General features: G+C 42.1%; 2 protein-coding genes across 3 annotated transcripts; both read left to right on the forward strand.

Annotated features, from left to right (window-relative positions):
- Positions 1-1,204: 1,204 nt before the first annotated feature.
- On the forward strand, positions 1,205-2,700 carry LOC311009125 (uncharacterized protein; the record flags this gene model as incomplete). Its single annotated transcript, XM_084003098.1, has 2 exons — positions 1,205-1,566; positions 2,285-2,700. Exons 1-2 carry the CDS (start codon positions 1,281-1,283, stop codon positions 2,698-2,700), a joined length of 702 nt encoding a protein of 233 aa, XP_083859224.1. The 5' UTR covers positions 1,205-1,280.
- Positions 2,701-4,294: 1,594 nt separating this feature from the next.
- On the forward strand, positions 4,295-13,330 carry tspan5a (tetraspanin 5a). Of its 2 annotated transcripts, XM_084002658.1 has the most exons (11): positions 4,295-4,673; positions 6,154-6,204; positions 7,141-7,287; positions 7,373-7,543; positions 7,777-7,902; positions 8,407-8,454; positions 8,767-8,883; positions 9,004-9,065; positions 9,872-9,989; positions 10,911-10,951; positions 11,048-13,330. In XM_084002658.1, exons 1-9 carry the CDS (start codon positions 4,593-4,595, stop codon positions 9,942-9,944), a joined length of 876 nt encoding a protein of 291 aa, XP_083858784.1. In that variant the 5' UTR covers positions 4,295-4,592; the 3' UTR covers positions 9,945-9,989; positions 10,911-10,951; positions 11,048-13,330. The 2 variants fall into 2 exon arrangements, with proteins under 2 accessions (XP_083858784.1, XP_083858785.1); XM_084002659.1 differs by lacking the exon at positions 9,872-9,989 and having other exon boundaries at positions 4,296-4,673.
- The last annotated feature ends 67 nt before the right edge of the window (positions 13,331-13,397 follow it).

Consider the following 13,397-nt stretch of genomic DNA (forward strand, 5'->3'; position numbering starts at 1 on the left):
TTTATATTTAGTCATTAATTAAGTCTTTTATTTATTCTGATGAAGTATTTCTTGTTGACAGACCGACTCTCTCTGACTTTAATTGTATCCATAATAAAAGTTAGGGATAAGAGATCATGAAAAGACAAATCTTTCTAATAAATTAATCAAGTTGATGGTTGTCCCTTTTGTTATTCAGACATACAATTAACACAGATGTTTAACTCGATGATTTGATCTGTTTTCCCTCCGACATGAAACTCCAGTGATGTTGAGATGATATCAGATCAGTGTGATATCCAGCGTGTCGACCTTTAAGTGACCTCTGTGAAGGCTGCCCTCCTCCCTCATGTCTGCCCAGCTGTGTCTTGTTGTCTCATTAGGGCTTTGAGCCATTCCTCTTATGTTACTCCATTATCATTTAAAACTTGCAATATGCGAGGTAAAGAGGGGAAAGGCTTGCTCCGTATAGCATGTCGTCATCTGCAAATAAGGACATCTGATGTTCCAACCGGCCTGGTCTCCTCACGTTCTCACACAACCAAACTGCATTGTGAACTTTGTTCAGAGGGAAAGGTGTTTTGTTGTGGATTATGTTGCTCTTGAAGTATCACAAATAGGTTTCAAGCACGTTTGTGGAAGTCCATGTAGGAGGTCTGGTTGTTTGACGAGTCAACAAAAACAGGGCTTAGAACCAAGAACCTGCCTAAACATAACCACGTACTTTTGTAGCATTTTTGTATCTCATAATCATTTTAAACCAAACCCTGGAAAAGTTAATTGAGAGTGCAGTGTCTTATGTTGTTGAATTTTGTAAGAGACAGGGTTGCTTTGCGTCATTACATAGAAGACTTATCGGCCTTCATCCTTCACATTCAGAGGGTCTTCCCCTTATTGATGAATGTCTGTTGCTGACAGTAAAATAATCATTGTTACAGGTTGCTTACATATTAATCACCTGGTTGTGGAGAGACTGTCATGAAGTTTATTTTTAAAGTGGATGATTGAATAATGCAGATGCTCCTCTTGCAGCGTTGCTCCGGCGACCATGCATCAGCCCTGTGGTTGAGAGCAGGACTGTGGCTCAGCAGCACGGTCCTCGGTAGAGTGTTTATCAAAAGAAAGTAACATTCCTCAGCTTCAGAACGGGATTGCTTCACTAAGTCCTGACAGCCCCTGTGGTTCCTGCATACCGGCCGTTACAGTGGCCAGCCAGGTGGAAATCCAAGCAGCACTTTGACAGAAAACGAAGCGCAAATCCAGGATCACATCAGACTGGTTGGAGATTATCCGAACCCAGGATGTTTCGAGGAGTCTGCTTGGGGTTCTTTGATGTGACGCTGGTCTTCCTGCTGCTGTGCTCCGTCACAGGCTTGCTGCTGATGGATCACCGCCGGGATGCAGAGGATAACCAGGAGCGCAACAAAGCCATTTTGGAAATGCTTCACATCAATAAAGTGTCTGCGAGCCATCAGGCGAAGCCACATCCTTACATGAGGGGGATCTATCAGCGTCTGGACTCACTGGAGGCTCAAGACTTTGGGAGTTCAGATGGAACGCTGGTGCAGAGCTTTCGGAGTGTCGTTGGTAAGAATTTTGAATTAAGTGTTTTAAACGAGTTAACTTTACTTTCTTGATGCTTTACATTCCTGTGCTTTACATCATGAGACTAAATGAACAAGCCTTACCTGCGTTGCTGTGATGACGTCTTTGCACTCGGCAACCTGGAAGTTTTCCATCAGCAAAACACCTGCTGTGACATCACTGTTTGGCTTTTGGCCAGATGTGCAAGCTTCAAACCGACCAAATATGAAGACAGACAGAGTGTCGAGATTTAATTCTAGATACTGTATTAAATACTGGCCACTTGGGGGCACAATATTCACATATTATCACAGTATAAAGTTCAGAACAGAGACATTCCACTGAGAGGTTTCCTGCAATAATTGTGCGAGTTAAAATTTCAGGTGGTGGAAGACGTATTAGGATATTTTACTTAATGCCTCATTAGATCACAAGTTGTTACATTATTATATATTATAATATTATAAGAAGAAAAAAGTCCAATATTTGCCTCTGAAATGCGGTCCAATAGAAAGTAGTATGTAATATGTATAATGAATTTGTTAATCAATGGGGTCATATCAAATTCAAAACTATTATTTAGCAGCCCAAATGTGAGTGAACCATTCAGAGATGTCAGATGAGAGACCTGGCGTCTATTCTGGGAGGATTCAAATTAAAATATTTCATTACTTGTCAGGGATAAGTAATCCCTTCTCTTTTCCTTCATTGGATCACCCAGGTCCTCATCAGGTTCCTCCAGGATGGATCTGGTTCAATGTCAGCGGCCTGAACCCCTCCATGCTGGGTGCAGAGCTGGTTCTGTTCAGGAAAACGCTGCACCCCCGTCCCATCAGCGTGACTGTCACCCTGCACAGTGTCACCGCTTCACAGGGAGCCCTAAAGGAAAGTCCTGCCCTCGAGGAGAGACTGCTGACCCTGGACCAGCGGTCCTCATCCGGATACGATGTGTTTGATGTGTCAGCTGTTCTGCCTGTGAAGCCTCTGGAGGCGGTGGGCTTTCAGCTGCGTTACACAGACGAGAGTGGGAGTCTGGTCCTTCATGAAGCCCTGACACAGAGTCTCTACTGTCTGAACAGAGGCTCGCTGAGTGAACCCTTACTGGTGCTTTACCAGTCACACCCCCTCCACAGCTGATCCCGTGTATGATTTATGAAAACATATCTACTCCACCTCTGATATGGTGGATATTTCATAACAACATTGGCAAAGGGGTGAGGACACTATATAATAATATTGACGATAATAAACTTTTAGCCTTTTTCACTTCTTTTCAAAATAATATTTCTTTCAGGCTCTACATTTAATGGGCATTTGTCAACAATGTGCAATCTAGGCAACCTTTTCAAGAAACATTAACAGCAATGCACTAATATTATTCTGATCATTACATTAAAGTCAAGCTGAAATGAAAAATGCCTTTTAGATCTTATTCCTGGTCATATTTGCGCACCCATATAACAACATATGTTGGGGAAAACTTTATTTTTTATCAAAATCTAATATTTTTTCATAAAAAAAAAAACAGCAGGAAACAAAAGATTACTTCACATCAATTCTGAAAAATATTTTAGGTTGCAAAAAAGTTCTTCAGACTCATTTTCACCAGTCTTTTTCTCCCAGATTTGATAAACAGTACCAGAACTTCATTCTAGTTATCATCTTTTATTTTGAAGGTTACTACCGGAAGTATTGTTATGTCTGACTTGATCGGGATGTCAATTTGTCAATCATGAGCGCTCACTGCCCTCCAGTGGACATAGTTAGTAACTGCAACTTAACTCGTATGTAGACTATTATTTAATTACATTCCACAAAGATGTTATTTTCCTACCAGTGGCCTTGAAACTCCGTGACTATCAGCTGCTACAGCTCGCTAGCAGCACAGCTGTATTCACGTGGAGTTACACTGATAGATCTTTAGTTTTAAGGTTCAGCACAACAAAATAATACTTAGTCATTTGCCTCAAGCGGTGTGCAGCCATGCAGTTAGTTTTATATGTTTGACTCTCTTTTAATAATATGTGTATTTATTATATACACTTAGTTGTAAAACAATCTGTACCCTGTAGTGCATTTTAATGCTGTATGATTCATGTACATGTATGGGTGGGGGGAAACAAAGGCAAATGGGTCATTCTGTCTAAATCACCGTTGAAATAAAAATGGTTTTGTATAATATTTTGGCTCAATTTTGAGAATGCATCGTTTTTTTGTTTTGTTTTGTTTTGTTTTTTGCATCTTAAAGCAATTATAATAGAACAGTTATAGTTTAATGGCTTCCTTATATTAGGTGGATGGGATTCTGCTACGGGAATATGCATTTGTGACCACAGATCTGAAGACGACGATGATGATCATGATATATATATAATAAATATATAATATATAAATATTTCAAAATATTCAGTTTGTTTTACAAAATGCAATGTAATGAAAAGGTGTTTCTAAAATCCGTTATTATTATTATTATTATTAATAATAGAAGAAAAGGTTATGTTATTGTTATTGTTATTATTATTATTATTATTATAAATAATATTATTATCATTATCATTATCATCATCATTATTATTATTATTATGCAGCAGCAGCAGCAGTATCAAATTAGTAGGCCACATCGCTTAGGACACAGGAAGTGCCTCATCTGTCCTCTGAGATGATTGGCTGCATCTCAGTCTCTAAGTCTTTACCCAGCCAATCAGCGACGACCTCCCGCAGCAGCGGTACGCCTCCTTCAGGCGCAATTTGCCCCGTAAACAGCGGACCGTTTTTTATTCTGCGGTTTGCTGCGTTCAACCTCCGCCGTACATCTTCACCGCCGCGCGGGTGCGAGCGCGTCCCGGACGCCCCTTCCAACATGATCCGGACGCGGATCTGAAGCGGGTCGTGAGGACATTCGACGCGGACCCGAGTGCGATGCCTCCCCGCAGCGCTGAACCTGCTCCGTCGCGCGCACAAAGCCTGTGAAGCAGGCCCGTGTTTTATTTTTTCCTCCCGCAGAGACGCCGCGCCGACGATGCTCAAACATGTCGGGGAATCAGTACAAAGGCAACGAAGTCAGCTGCTGCATCAAGTACTTCATTTTCGGATTCAACATCCTGTTTTGGGTGAGACGGTTTATTGTTTGATTCTGCGCCTCTCTCCGGTACACTTCGGTTATGTTCGGGTCCGACGGGGAGCAAGGCCCCGATCATCACCGCCTCTCTTTCATGTATCACAGTCGGATCGATACGAGTGATCCTTCCGTCGGTCCGTTATAGACGCAGCCGCAGCAGCAGAGAGCTAATCGGCTTTTTGGAGTGAACTAATGAGAGCTCAGCCCGCAGGCTTATCATTCATAACACATAGGCGGCAGCTGAATGGCACCTTACACTTCAGTCTGACGTCATAGGCTTAAGAAGTGATGTCATTCATGTCAAATACAGCAGATACCAGAAATGTGCTTTCAACAGCATATATATATATATATATTTAAGCAAATATTACTAGTTATTTGTAATAATTATGTTTTACCATCATGTTTGAGGTGTTTTTATTCTGCTCGTATGGTTCATGCGCAGCATGCGGAAGGACTGAGCAGAGGGTGCAATAATGATCAATAATTATAATAAATACACTCAGCTGGGCCAAAACAGTGTGCAGCTCAACAACTGATGTTGTCTGGATGGTGCACAGATGCATGATGGGAATGCACAGCCAGGAGAGAGAGATAAAAAAAACTATTTATATATGATATCAATCTGAGACAATGTCGGTCTTAATTTGACTGCATGTCACGTTGCCAATGGTTACAATTGAGTCTTAGCGTGTGACGTCGTAATTCATCTCAAGAATAAAAGGTTCAAGGTGAGGAGAGGAGCTGATCTGAGGTCTGCTGCTACAGCAGCTGCTACCCGTGTGTCTCTTGCCAGCAGGGCGAACAGACTGAGTGTTCTGAAAACTGAAACGAGGCCGTTACACACACATGATTCATAACAGACCTGTCCGATGAGTGTGGTCGTCCTGTAGGTGATGTCATCACAGGGAACAGTGTGATGTCAGAGGCTGCGGGTGTATCATACAGCAGGTCAGAGGGCTGTGGGGATTTAATGAAGCGTAAATCAGCTCTGGACAACAGATGCTCACATAAAGATGAATGCTTTCTTACTGACTCGTTGACAAAATCACCAGAGAAGTAAAACATAGAGCTTGATTTTTCAAACTACAGGAAGCAAAATGTTTTTATTTATTTATCAGTTCTCAGTTATCAGTTCTCTTTATGCAATGCTATACTTAATAATAATAATAATAATAATAATAATACATACATACATTTTATATAGCGCTTTTCCAGGTGTGATGCAGGTTTCAGGTGTGATGTAATGATGTCATGTAAACATAGGATGAAGCCCAGCTGAGTATGATATCGTACTGAGAGGGAAATAAAAGACAACATGAGACAAAGAGGGCCGAGGGCAGAACCAGACAATCGGGGTCACGGGGGCCTCGGGGCCAATCTGTTTGAACAAAGATGTGACAGACTGCCTTCGTGTCGTTGGGCATCAACACATCTCCCCAGTGATTTGACATGATTGTGGTGTTTTGCAGCTGCTGGGCATGGCCTTGGTGGGAATTGGACTGTGGGCATGGAGTGAGAAGGTAAGCAGAGACACCAGTCATTTTGTTTTCATGTAACTGCCATATATAGAATAGGAGTAGAAGGGAGGTTCACACTCGAGCGCTGGCCATTTTGAAGTGTACCGCCTCTATTGTGACTGTTGTAGCGGGACGCTTCCGTATAAAGTAAACCTACTTCCGGCAAGTCGCAGTTTACCGAGCCAAGGTTTTACCCTAACAACTAGCAGTGTAGTAGTATCATTAGGAAGCATGGAGAAACGAATAAGTACAAGCTACCAAGCTAACTAGCTACCAAGCTAACTAGCCACTGAGTTAACTAGCCACTGAGTTAACTAGCCACCTAGCTAGACATCTGTTACAAAGCATAGAGAGACAGACTAAATGAGTAACATTTAAAATCTTCATTATGTTTTTTTATGTTAAGTTTTTTATGTATGTTAAGTTATTTTATGTAACAGGTGCAACATTTAAGCGGTGGAATTGTCTAGCTAGCTAACTAGCCGACAGCTGGCTAGTGAGCTAGCTTGCTAATTCTGTCATTCTTTAACGCTACACTGCAGTTGTAGTTATCTGTCATGCTCTGTAACCACTCGGCTACCAAGGCACTCCACTAATCAATATTTTTATACATTATGTGAACAATCAATGGCTCAAATGTGAAAGCAGTCATTTGTGGTGACGAATCCACAGAGAATATCACTAAGCTGCAATTCCCAGCCTCTTTTAGCCTCTTTTAGCTCATTGTTTTAATTTTATGACCTGCAGCCTTGTTTCCAGCAGCAGTCATCTGTTTTCAGCAAATAAGCCACTTTACTCTAACAGCACAGACAAATTTCACAAACATGGTTTAGCTTCTGGGAACTTGAACCAGGTTATTTCATCCTATTTAATTGGGGGCCTCGTGGAGGAGATGCAGCTGCCCGGCTCTCACTGTGTGTTGTGCTCTGTCCCCTCCAGGGTGTCCTGTCCAACATCTCATCCATCACAGACCTGGGGGGGCTGGACCCAGTCTGGCTCTTCATGGTGGTTGGGGGGGTCATGTTCATCCTGGGCTTTGCGGGATGCATCGGCGCGCTGCGGGAAAACACATTCCTCCTCAAGTTTGTATGTTCCTCTATTAAAAACCTCCCAGTTTACCGCAGCGATGAGCGATGGGGGAACTCACAGTCTCGTTGTCTTCCTGTCGTAGTTCTCCGTGTTTCTGGGAATCATCTTTTTCCTGGAGTTGACGACGGGAGTCCTGGCGTTCGTCTTTAAGGACTGGATCAAAGACCAGCTCAACCTGTTCATCAACAATAACATCCGGGCGTATCGGGACGACATCGATCTGCAGAACCTCATTGACTTCACTCAGGAATATGTACGTGGTCATTCACAGTCCAACACCAAAGTTCACTCCTGACTTTGGAAACGATATTTACACAAATCCCACGTAGTAGCTTTTTGGAGACCATCCAAACAGCTCGAGGTTACCTGAGGTAACCCTGATATGTGAGGCTTTGCACTTGTTCTGATTGTACTTAGCAAAGGTCCACTGGTGATGGCTCTCAAACTGCCCTCTGTAAGCATTGCTTCCTCTCTGTGTGTCTTCAGTGGGAGTGCTGCGGTGCGTTCGGAGCGGATGACTGGAACCTGAACATCTATTTTAACTGCACCGATCAGAATCCCAGTCGGGAGAAGTGTGGCGTTCCCTTCTCCTGCTGCACCAAGGACCCGGCGGTACGCGTCACTCACTCTGCATGCTAACGCTGGAGAACACTGTGAAACCTGAGGGAGCCGGCTAATGCGGACTCCTCTTAGCATTTTAACCTGTTTAATCAGCGGAGTAGTAGCATTACGAAGCACTGAGAGACTAAATTAGTCAAATGTAACAAGCTAATGATTCATCCACACATCACACCGTATAGGGAAGAACATTATTATTGGCAGATGAGTGACATCTGTGTGCGGCTCATTTTCTGTAACAAGTTAAAGCAGTGGAATTACCAAACTAGCTTGGAAACTAGCTTGGAAACTAGCTAACTAGCGGACAGCTGGCTAGTTAAGCTAGCTTGTTTATTCGGTCATTCTTTAATGCTACACTGGTAATGCTACATAGCCCTGGGCCTAACGGTCCCTCCGCCTCGCTCCCCGCTGCTCTGGAGAGGGACAAGCTACATAGCTAACTAGCTACAAAGCTAGGTAGCTAGCTAGCTTCATAAAGCTTCTTCTTTCTGTCTCTAGGAGGATGTAATAAACACTCAGTGTGGATACGACATTCGAGCTAAACCCGTAAGTAACTCACTCATCCTTTCATTCCTTCCACTGTCCCACATCTGTCCTTCTTTTTGAAAATATCGAATTTTTATTGCTTACAGTGGATTTTAAAGGTGGGTTGAATGTGGATTAAAGCGCCATATTTAATACTAATCAGACTGATCAGTCTCCGTACCGGACGCTGTCATGAATGAAACTCCTACAACTTTTACATTTTTATCATTTAATTTTTCATTTTGACTCGGAATGAGTTTCAAGTGCCAGCTTGTTCTTTAAACCTGTGGTGGTGAAAATAGTAGAGCTGATCATGGTAGGTTTGCCCATCAGGACTCGGAGCAGAAGGACTACATCAACGTGAAAGGCTGCGTGCCGCAGTTTGAGAAGTGGCTGCAGGACAACCTCACCTTGGTGGCCGGGATCTTTATTGGAGTTGCACTACTGCAGGTCAGTTCCGTTCACAAGTTCAACCGTCATGAAGTCCCAGAAAACAATAGCATTGTCCCATAGTTCCTTTATTTTAAATAATGCTGTCATTTAATGTTGTTTCATTTTTTTCATCCACAGATTTTTGGAATTTGTTTGGCCCAAAACTTAGTGAGTGACATCGAAGCTGTGCGGGCGAGCTGGTAAGAAAATTATCTTTAATACTTCTGTATTTCATGTTTCCTCATACATCTGAGGCTCACTTCCCCTGATTCGACCCAGTTTGTTCCTGTTTCCATTTCAACTTATGAGGCATTTCAGCTCTTTGTCACCGTAGAAATGCCGTGTTGTAGATTCATTATGGCACACAAAAGTTATTGAAAAAAGATGGCCATATTTGAGATTTTTTAAAGAAGTTATAATTTGAAGTAAATTGAATGTCTGTGGATTTTTTTTAGTAGCAATGCTCCAGATATTGTAGTATTTTGGTATTGCTCCACAAGAGGATGTCAAAGACATTTCTTAACTCATAAATACTTTTCATAATCTCACACTACTACTAAAAAAACTCACTAAAAAGCTTGATGTGAGGTTTGTCTGGACACTAGTTAGTATCTGCTGTATCAAGTCCATATCTAGTTAAAATATGTATCTTGTGCGCGCTATTTATTTTCTGTGTTTGCACAAGACCTACGGTATATTTCTTGTGCACATAAGTCATTAGATTGCCGTCTCGTTTGCCTAAGATCTCCAAAGAAAGCTAATCTTTTGGGACTTCAGGGTGAACGACGATGCAGGTTGTGAATGTAAATAGTTTTAAAAACTGAAAAATAGATCCATTTATGTGACAGTTGTGGGACCCTTGAAACGTCCTTTTCAAGACCTTAAGAAGTAGCTTTTCATCAAGCATCAGAAGAAGAGGTTTGGATGTTACCAGCAGGCTGAGGAAGGTTACTGATCTTCATCACGCTGTCAACTCACCTCATTCTCCTCCTCCATGCTTCGTCAGGGTGCCCCCCCCTCTCTCCATGCGTCGCCTCCCACCACCCTACAGCAAGAAAGCGCCGGCTTACTACTCATGAGACACACACGCGCACGCACACACGCCGTATGTGTGTTTGTAGCCGGTGGGTGTGATGGATCCATTTGGTCATTGTTGTGTCATTGCTGTGATTGGTTGGGTGGTCTCTGCTTGGTGTTGTGTTCCCTGTAAGGGTCTGTAAAAGGTATACGTGTTGACCACAGATGTGGTGTTTTTCTCCCAGCCAGCTGTGTGGACTTTTGGGAAATGTTGCTTTTTAAAAATACATTTGATTCTTCAAAGCACAAGACAAATCAGAGACAGAACCATTGTCAGTGTGACTGCATGTTGATGACCTTCCTACGTGTTCCCACTGAGCTGTAGAGTCGGGGCGGTTTGCCTTAATGAGCCTCGGAGTCATGTGACTTAGACAACAGTCCTTTCTTTCTTCGTGGCCTTTTCTTCCACTGTGACATTTTGCCATCAGTCTTTCCGCTGCAGCTTCTTAGTTTAGACCGCTAATCACTGGGAGAACCGTTTTCCAGGCATTCCCAACTAGGGATGGGACGATAGAGGATTTAATGGCTCCCAATAAGTTGATGGTGGTGAATTTCCATTATCGGGATAGTCGTAAATATCATGTGAGAGACCTTATGATTTAAGATCATCTTATTAAAGATTGTTTCTCACTAAAAAGAATGTCCACCAAAAAAAAAGCATCTAATCTGAGGCAATACAAATATTTGTTTCGTGCCTTCAAAGTAAAGTGATACCAGTATGTATAAGCATATATTTTGATGATTATCAGGATAACATTGTGTATTACAATTATTTTGGCCAGGATAATCATGAAATGTTCATATCGTCCCATGCCTATTCCCAACCGAACCCATAACTTCTCTGCTTCTTGTTGTCTTCTCAACTCTTATTTTGAAAGTGTTGAACCTCACAGTGGTGTCAGAGCTTTAAAAACGGATGATTTTAAAGGCTTTGTAATGAATTTTTCTTTCCATCTCCTCTTCTATAGTTTCTTTACCTGATGCCGAAGCAGCATTTTAATTCAAACAGGTAACCTGTTAATTTCATCAAAATTTATTTGTTTATCAGGATCACATAAAAATGGAATATGATGTTAATTCGATTTTGTCTCCTTTGTATCGTCAGTTCCGGGTCTTCAGACGTTCCTTGAACACATCGCCGGGGGAGCATTCAGAGGACCTCACCGATCACCTGCACCGATTTGTTCACTGAACCAGCACCTTTTTTTCAAGGCACTAATACGTGAAATGCTCTGTATATAATAACACTGTGTGGATTGTTGGAGAGGATGGTTTAAAAACATGCACTACATGCAGGTCGTCAGTCACAATGCTCAGTTTTGATAGCTACGTGTAGAGAGTAGGAGTTTTGATACATCTTTTTGATATTAGATTGGTATTTTTCACTGTGGAAATAACGCTCCGTTGCTCATGTAGGACTGTGACGTAGTTGTGTTCAAGAAACCGAGGATCTGCTTCTTTTAAAGTCGAGCGCTTGCTTTGTGTACCTTATCACCACTTGTCCAGGACTGAGGCTCCTTAAGAATCCTTATGTTTTCGTTTTAGACTGAGCGGTTTAAATCTACATGGGGGAGTGGGTCCTCTTCACGGAGTCGGCCATGTTTCTACAGTAGCCCAGGAGGGACATACCAAACACTGGCTCTGGAGACTTCCACATTTTTGTTACCTGCAGGCCACTGTTCTCTGACACGCTTGGGAAGGGAGGGGGGAGTGGAGGGGTATTGCAGTTGGATGCAATCTACAACTTCGCCACTAGAGGCCAGTAAGTCCTACAAACTGGCCCTTTAACAGTCAGTTATTCCTGGATGTGATTGTGTCGGTATGGTCTCTATGTCATATTGAGAGATTTATAGTCATAAAGTCTTGTTGTGACTTGGCGGAGACATGAGAGTACACGTCGTCCAATCAGAGCTGGTGTGTGTGATGTCATCCCCACTCACCGGGTCGCTGAAGTCCCTCTGCTATTTCTCTCCATCCTTAATCCTTTCTGTCGTGATAATTCCTTGAGGAACCATCAAAGAGGCGGGGCTGTTGTTGCCATAGAAACCTAAATGTTTCCTCCATTTCACAATTCCATTCACGGCACCAACATCGTTCCTCTTCGACGTTGTTTACCGTAGTTGCAGGTCGCTCTGTGCTCCTGTTGGACAAAGTGACGGCTGTGACCGAACATGTAGTGGAAAATAAAAGAAGAAGAGAAATCAAACATGCTAGATTTCCTGTCAGGACGTTGTAAAGCATTCCAGTCCGTTGTCTACTTTGACACACTACATGGTATAAAACCATGGATTGTTGCCCGTGACACTGAGCAGACACGGCCACTGGGCTGGAATCAGCTGATCTATAATCTGAACCACGTAGGTGTTTTTGTCCCGGCAACTGAAAACAGCCCAGTACCAGATTGGTATCGTGGATCGTTGTCATGGCTTGTGTGGACAGAAAGATGGGCTTGAAAATAAAATTAAAATAAAATTGGTATTCTTTGAAGTAAGGAATCTGATAAAAAGCAGTAGCTCAGTCCTACACTCACACTACATCACATATGAAGAAGAGGAAGAGTATTTCTTAAACGGCTCTTATGAGAGTTTGAAAACATAACTCCTTAATTCACACCTTCATTAAACATTTTTAAAACTTAAAATAATAATTCTGAAACCTGTTCATGTCTCCACGTTAAACTAGGGAGCGTCTGTGGTTATTTCATATTTCTGTTCTAACGGATGTCAAAGAGGTTCAGTGTTACTTACCAGGTTTCACAGTTTGGTGGTTGAACAGGATTTTTCACATTATGAGGTGAAAACATTTCCGATCGTCTCATACGTTTCTGCCCCGACGTGAATGAAAACAAAGCCGGCACGTTTCCAGTCTTTCACTGCGTGTATGTTGATGCACAGTTGATCTGCATACGCAATATTGAATGAACTAAACCTTTGAATCCTTTTTTGGATGGAAACAGAAGTTTGTCATGAAAAGTGTTAAGATGTTGAATTTTCTCAGTGTTTCTTTTTGATGGATAAAAGCATTCAAATGCTCAAAGCATGCATCAGTTTGGGGTTTTTTTTTGTACTTGCAGTATTTCCTTCAGTCAAGTATGTTGAGATCGATATTGTGGAGCTCGTACACTGAAAATGTTAAGCCACTTAAAAAGGGATCAATGGTGTTTTTGATACTAAATATTTATTGTTTCATAACTTCCCTGGACAGCAAAGCATCCATTACTACCGAGAGCTGACTGGACTGTTTAGGCTTCACTCATCATCACTACCCGATTGTTTAGATGATCACAGTTTACGCCACAAACACTGTTATGTAACTACCTCCTCTAATTCCCTTGTCTCATGTCCTGTTGCAGTTGGACTGATTTTAATATCGAGTCAAATTCATTAAAGTGACAAAAAAAAAAAACAAGTGTTTTTGATTCTTTAGTCTTTAAAGTGTTTCTGTCAACATTTCTG

This window comes from Eutrigla gurnardus, assembly GCF_963514095.1.
Source record: "Eutrigla gurnardus genome assembly, chromosome: 23".
Taxonomy (NCBI): Eukaryota; Metazoa; Chordata; class Actinopteri; order Perciformes; family Triglidae; genus Eutrigla; species Eutrigla gurnardus.